The sequence below is a fragment of the Scardinius erythrophthalmus genome (genome assembly GCF_964197995.2).
Source record: "Scardinius erythrophthalmus genome assembly, chromosome: 19".
NCBI lineage: Eukaryota > Metazoa > Chordata > Actinopteri > Cypriniformes > Leuciscidae > Scardinius > Scardinius erythrophthalmus.
In genome coordinates this window covers 40,060,052-40,067,256 of record NC_138239.1, presented here as the reverse complement: position 1 = coordinate 40,067,256, position 7,205 = coordinate 40,060,052, and the positions used below count along the sequence as shown (strand labels likewise).

General features: G+C 47.2%; 1 protein-coding gene across 1 annotated transcript in view; it reads left to right on the top strand.

The window, feature by feature from the left end:
* LOC308707651 (putative E3 ubiquitin-protein ligase UBR7) overlaps positions 1 to 6,866 on the top strand; it is a 10,263-nt gene extending 3,397 nt beyond the window's left edge. The window contains exons 4-10 of the mRNA XM_081394267.1: positions 1,822 to 1,917; positions 1,990 to 2,043; positions 2,628 to 2,733; positions 2,833 to 3,269; positions 3,384 to 3,579; positions 6,496 to 6,557; positions 6,632 to 6,866. Coding sequence (XP_081250393.1) covers positions 1,822 to 1,917; positions 1,990 to 2,043; positions 2,628 to 2,733; positions 2,833 to 3,269; positions 3,384 to 3,579; positions 6,496 to 6,557; positions 6,632 to 6,703 — 1,023 coding nt within the window. The 3' untranslated portion in view covers positions 6,704 to 6,866. The remainder of the gene's footprint in view (positions 1 to 1,821; positions 1,918 to 1,989; positions 2,044 to 2,627; positions 2,734 to 2,832; positions 3,270 to 3,383; positions 3,580 to 6,495; positions 6,558 to 6,631) is intronic.
* Positions 6,867 to 7,205: the final 339 nt, after the last annotated feature.

Below are 7,205 nucleotides of genomic sequence, written 5' to 3'. Positions count from 1 at the left end.
ACAACTGTTACTGCAAACAACTGTTACTGCAAACAACTGTTACTGCAAACAACTGTTACTGCAAACAACTGTTACTGCAAACAACTGTTACTGCAAACAACTGTTACTGCAAACAACTGTTACTGCAAACAACTGTTACTGCACACAACTGTTACTGCAAACAACTGTTACTGCAAACAACTGTTACTGCACACAACGCAACTGATGGTGGTTGAAATAAAATGCTGCGTGTAGTTAGCCAATCAGCATGTTCAGCGCCCAAGTCCCACCCCTGAAAGTTCCTGAACTTTGAAAAAGTACTACCTCGCAAGCAGGGACTTTCTAAGGGAGAAATATTTACCCGGAATTTCATTTAGACCCTGATTCCAGCGGTGGAAACACACATAGAACCAGCCCGAAGTCCCTAGTTCCTGTGGAAAGTTCCTGAGGGGGAAACACACAGAGTACCAGCCCGATGTCCCTAGTCCCTGGGGAAAGTTCCTGAGATGGAAACACACCGAGTACCAGCCCGATGTCCCTAGTTCCTGGGGAAAGTTCCTGAGGTGGAAACACAGAGTACCAGCCCGAAGTCCCTAGTTCCTGAGGTGGAAACACACCGAGTACCAGCCCGAAGTCCCTAGTTCCTGGGGAAAGTTCCTGAGGTGGAAACACAGAGTACCAGCCTGAAGTCCCTAGTTCCTGAGGTGGAAACACACCGAGTACCAGCCCGGAGTCCCTAGTTCCTGGGGAAAGTTCCTGAGGTGGAAACACACCGAGTACCAGCCCGAAGTCCCTAGTCCCTGGGGAAAGTTCCTGAGGTGGAAACACACCGAGTACCAGCCCGAAGTCCCTAGTTCCTGGGGAAAGTTCCTGAGGTGGAAACACACCGAGTACCAGCCCGAAGTCCCTAGTTCCTGAGGTGGAAACACACCGAGTACCAGCCCGAAGTCCCTAGTTCCTGAGGTGGAAACACACCGAGTACCAGCCCGAAGTCCCTAGTTCCTGGGGAAAGTTCCTGAGGTGGAAACACAGAGTACCAGCCTGAAGTCCCTAGTTCCTGAGGTGGAAACACACCGAGTACCAGCCCGGAGTCCCTAGTTCCTGGGGAAAGTTCCTGAGGTGGAAACACACCGAGTACCAGCCCGAAGTCCCTAGTCCCTGGGGAAAGTTCCTGAGGTGGAAACACACCGAGTACCAGCCCGAAGTCCCTAGTCCCTGGGGAAAGTTCCTGAGGTGGAAACACACCGAGTACCAGCCCGAAGTCCCTAGTCCCTGGGGAAAGTTCCTGGGGTGGAAACACACCGAGTACCAGCCCGAAGTCCCTAGTTCCTGGGGAAAGTTCCTGGGGTGGAAACACACCGAGTACCAGCCCGAAGTCCCTAGTTCCTGGGGAAAGTTCCTGAGGTGGAAACACACCGAGTACCAGCCCGAAGTCCCTAGTCCCTGGGGAAAGTTCCTGGGGTGGAAACACACCGAGTACCAGCCCGAAGTCCCTAGTCCCTGGGGAAAGTTCCTGAGGTGGAAACACAGAGTACCAGCCCGGAGTCCCTAGTCCCTGGGGTGGAAACACACCGAGTACCAGCCCGAAGTCCCTAGTCCCTGGGGAAAGTTCCTGAGGTGGAAACACAGAGTACCAGCCCGGAGTCCCTAGTTCCTGGGGTGGAAACGCGGCTTATGTTTTTCGACGTCGTTGAAATAGTAAGCGTGGTTTTTTTTGGACAAAATCCCTGATTAACGTGGAAAAGGCAGCTTTTATTGACCGTCACATGACGTCTGGTCGGCAGTGTGTGTGTGTGTGTGTGTGTGTTCAGATCTGATGTTGTTCTGTCATCTTATGTTCAGGGAAAAGAAGGGCGAAACCTGAAGAACTCGTACAATCACAACTACTTTGGGCGCTACTGCTCGTGTGACCGGCCTTATCCGGATGAAGACGATCAGGTGCGTGACGCTCCTCATCCTCACTGAGGGATGAAGCTGCAGTGGATTATGAGCTGTTTCTACTCTCTCCAGGTGAACGAGGAGATGATCCAGTGTGTGGTGTGTGAGGACTGGTTCCACGAGAAGGTGAACTCACACACACTCTGTTATTCCTCTCTCCCTCTGATCCTCAGGGGCCGGTTGCACCAGCTGAACGTAAAAAAGTTTGGTGTAAGCTCTACGATGGACTTAGTTACGTCCAGCTTTCCGATGAATATTTACACCTGTTGCACAGTCTAAAACTACGACTAGGCGCAGCTACGCTTAGCATAGATTATGCTCGTACATGCTGACATGTTCTACCGCACTGATAGTTTATTGGCTCCAACGAATAGATGACACAACATGACTGCTGAGCCGAGAAAAAGAAAATTAAATTACTCAGATTGTGAAACAAGACAAATTGTTGAGCTATTTTGGTATGCAAGCATTGGCATAAAATCGATGCGCCATTGTCTCAACGTTTTTATTGATCTTTATTTTCACCAGGGAAACAAGTCAAGACTTCTAACTTTACCCCTACCTTTGACTAAGATTTGGTATCAGACGTGCGCTATGCCCAGATGGTGCAACAGGGATTAATTCTACATAGGAAGCTTAGTCTTACGACCGGGTGTATGTCAAGCTGGTGCAACCGGCCTCTGGTGTTAAAGTGTGTCCTCATGTTTCAGCATCTGGGTTCTCCAGCAGCTGACGGAGAGGTGCTGACGGAGATGATCTGTGTGCGCTGCATGGAGCGAGTGCCGTTCCTCTGGGCGTACGCGGCTCGATTAGCAGGTCTGGAGGAGGTGCGCTCCTGAAGAGACATGGGCCGCAGGGTCGGTTCTGCAGTCACTGCGCTGTTGTAAACGGGATCTGTTTTGTGATCTCCTCTAGGTTCTGCTCTGAATAAACAAGGCCTCTGTGAAGAGCATGTGAGCGCTGATCAGACGTCAGGTGACAAGCAGCCGGATGCTGCCGGAGCCGCGGGTCGAGGTGATTCAGGGACGGCTCCTGCGGATCAGCAGATCTCAGACGGCAGTGGATGTGTGTGGAAAGAGCTGAAGGCCGGAGCCGCGGGTCGAGGTGATTCAGGGACGGCTCCTGCGGATCAGCAGATCTCAGACGGCAGCGGATGCGTGTGGAAAGAGCTGAAGGCCAGAGCCGCGGGTCGAGGTGATTCAGGGACGGCTCCTGCGGATCAGCAGATCTCAGACGGCAGCGGATGCGTGTGGAAAGAGCTGAAGGCCGGAGCCGCGGCGTGTGTGAGAGAAGCTCCGGTGTTCTGGCCGTATCACTGGAGAGAGAAACTCTGCCGCTGCACCGACTGCAAGGTGTCGTTCACAATCTTTATTCTAGAGGATCTCAGACGCCTGATTGACGGATATGAGTGAATCACTGTTACAGAGCTCTGTTTCTGTTTTTAATGTTCTATATATTGTGTGTAGAGAATGTATGTAGAGACGGGTGTTCCTTTCCTGCTGGACGAGTCGGACACGCTGCTCGCATACGAGGAGAGAGCCAAAGCTGAAGCGCTGAGGAGCGACGACCTGCTGCTGTCCTGCCTGACCTCTGTGACCCCTCTGACCTCTGTGACCTCCCTGACCTCTCTGAGCCACGTGCAGCAGCTCGAGGTCATATACCGTAAGTGTGTCTCTGTCATTAAAATCACGAATACTACAGAAAACACACTAACAAACTTTTGAACAGGATGAATAGTATAAATTATGTATATAATTATAATCTGTATAGATTCTGTATAATCGTTCACGTCTACACTGGACGGGACGAGTCTTTCAGCAGTAAACTGATGTAATGTTCTGTAGCGTCCAGTGTTAGGTGTGTGTGTGTGTGTGTGTGTGTTAGAGTCCTGCAAGTGTGACCGTGTTTCCGGACGGCCCGTTTTCACTGTTGCACAGCGGTTTCTGTCTGCCTGAGTGAATTACATTGTAGCTCCGTATAGCTTTGTTTTTAAACTCTATCTTCCCTGCCTTTTATATTGCTTAATAATAGGGCTGGGGTAAACGATTATTAATGAAACGATTAGTCGGGCGATTATTTTATCGATTAGTCGACTAATCTAACGACTAATTGGAATTATTTATCCTGTCTGTTATTCGCATATCTCTGTCGAACCGTTACTCCGATGGATTTCAAACTCGACAGCTGTCTGGGCACGAGTAAGTACAGTGCCAAGTTTGACGTTGTTTGGATGAGAAATGCAAAAGATATGTTAAATATATCGGTAAAAGAAGCACTTAGAAGGTTGTGGTTTAAAAATAAACATTCTGACATAAACACACTGCCAGCTACACTGTTTACTTCTGAATAATATAGTATAAATGTGATAAATCCATTTTTTTTTTTTATGCAATTAATCCATTAAATCAATATAAAAGTTATTTTTCACATTGAAACTGTTGAAAATACACAACGAAGTAAGTTGATCCACATATGACAGCCTCTGAACTCGGTCAATACTAATCTGGATTAAACATAGGCTACATTCAATCAGCCATCGCTAAGAAATACCTTCTGAACGACGGCGACCTTCTTTTTTGACGGCGATCAGCTGTAAAATGGCTTAGGTCCTGCTCGGTTTTCGTTGACTTTGAGTACAAGAATTGAAAGTTTTTTAAAAGATCCCCTGGGGTTAACTTGTCAGCATTCGACAGAAGTTTGACGCTGTCGTGTGAGAACAAGCAACAGTCGGCATTTCTCTTCCTCCCGCGTGCCTCATCTTCTTAATCTCCTCACGTAAATGATTAGATTTCGATGGCTTACGTTTCTTCCCTACGGCAGAATCCACCACAAGTTCATCAATGCCGTCAAATGTATTAATTTTTTTGTTTGTTTGTTGATCAAAAAGTGCAAAGTAGATAAGGAAAACTAGGATGCCGGGTGTCAGAGCGCCACCGTTACTGTTTACAATGCGTGGAATGGTGCGCTGTGATTGGTTGAGAGGATTTATGGCATTCTGCAGAGAAAGGAGACTGGCGTTTGTCGCGGTTTGGAAAGAAAGGGAGAAAACATGGCAGAATAACACGGCGGGCGGTGTGTGTGTGGCGAGCTGTACCTCCGAGAATGGTGCAAAAAAATTAATAAATAATAAATAAAGAAGCGTCGTCATCGACGCACCGCTACAGCACTACTTAATAATCATCGCAATTTATCTGATATCTCATTTTGTCTGTCATTTTGATCTGGCATTGCTAGCTTTAATCTAAATCGCTATCGCTCGCACAGCGCGTTAACATTACGCTAGCCAGTTAATCTGCAATCCGTGTTTGGAGTCTTTTTTTCTCTTGCGCCTTTTACGAGTCCATCAAACAACTGTGGTGAGTAGGATCAGTCAACAAACACTGTGAGTCATGTCTTCTCTTATTGTTACTTGCACTTCGTGTCACATGTATAGCATAGCCTTCTCTGTCAGCACAGGATTTACATGTGATAAATGCAGGGAGATAGTAAAGCTGGCGGAGAAGATTTCAGAACTAGAGACATGCATCCAAGCTTGAGGTTAATTGTAAGAGTGCAAGGGCTTTAGATACTGCTTTGGATGCGACTAGCTTAGCGAACATTGTTCGGTTCCGCCTGAAGTAGAGCCCTCGCAGCAGGGCAACTGGGTGACGGTGAGACACTGTAGTCGCGGGACAAAACACCGCTCTTCCGTTCCGATAACAACATTAAACAGGTTCTCCCCGCTCAGTGAAACACCCACTGAGAATCCTGTTGATTGTGCCCTAGTTATTGGCGATTCTATCACACGGAACGTGAAAATAGAGACACCAGCCACCATAGTCACATGTTTGCCGGGAGCCAGAGCGCCTGACATCAAAGCAAATTTAAAAGTGCTGGCTAATGCTAATCGTAAATTCTCTAAGATTATTATTCAAGTCGTACTAATGATGTTAGGCTCCGCCAGTCGGAGATCACAAAAATTTACATTAAAGAGGTGTGTGAACTCGCAAGTAAGATGTCAGGCACTGTAATTTGCTCTGGCTCCCTTCCTGTTCGCAGGAGTGATGAGATACTTAGTAGACTGTCCTCACTCAACGGCTGGTTGTCTAAGTGGTGTCCGCAAAATAATATAGGGTTCATAGACAATTGGAAAAGTTTTTGGGCCGAAAAGATCCGGGCCGTATCCAGATCAGATGGAGGACCTGCGCCTAGACACGACCACAACGCATGTAGTCACAATGACACCATTATATGAGAACTGTATATATAAATGAACTAAATTAATAACTTTGTTGCATTATTTTTCTGTTATCTTTGTAAAGCTGTTAAAAAGCGCTATATAATTCGATGACTTGAGTGTGTGTGTTTGTGAGAGAGTGTGTGTGAGAGAGGGAAAGAGTGTGTGATAGACACGTGAGTGCGTCTGAGTGAGCGTGCGAGAGTGAGAGTGTGTGATAGACACGTGAGTGCGTCTGAGTGAGCGTGCGAGAGTGAGTGTGTGTGTGATAGACACGTGCGAGTGTGTGTTTTAGACAGGATTTGTTATAGAAGTGCCATTGCTTGAAATGTTTTTCTTTTTTCTTTCTTTCTTGTGTCTAGAGTTCAATGAGTTAAAAGACGAGCTACGTGAGTTTCTTCAACAATCGTCAGACCAGAGGAAGGTATAGAAGAGAATCAGTTACTGAGATCAGTCAGAAGTACAGCTCAGTTTTAATGATCTCTGGTTTGGTTTTAGGAGGTGACGCCTGAGCGTTTGCGGGACTTTCTGGAGGAACTGCAGGCCAGAAAGAGGAGACGGTTAACCTGAACCAATCAGCAGCGGTTCTCGGTTAAACTGAACCAATCAGCAGCGGTTCTCGGTTAACCTGAACCAATCAGCAGCGGTTCTCGGTTAACCTGAACCAATCAGCAGCGGTTCTCGCAGCAATATGAGCCTTAACATCCACTTTAATAAAGTTCCAGAGCAAAAACTATCGCTTGTGTGCAAATACTTCTTAATTATTGCTTTTTAATGAAGTGCTTTGCGTCAGATTCTCTCTTGTAGCTCATTATCAGTACGTCTCCATGTTCAGCATCTTTGCTCCAGTCCTTGAATCTGATTGGTCGAGCAGGAGTGCTGATGTATGTGTGTGTCCACTGGTTCAGTCAGACTGTGTGTGTGTGTGTGTGTGTGTGTGTGGTTTACAGTGACACACCAGCAGGAGCCGACAGTGAGTGAATCCTTCAAACTGATCTGTTCCAAAACACTGCTACTACTTCTGATGAACTTCATGATCGCGTTCCTGCGCCCTCAGCAATACTAGTCATTT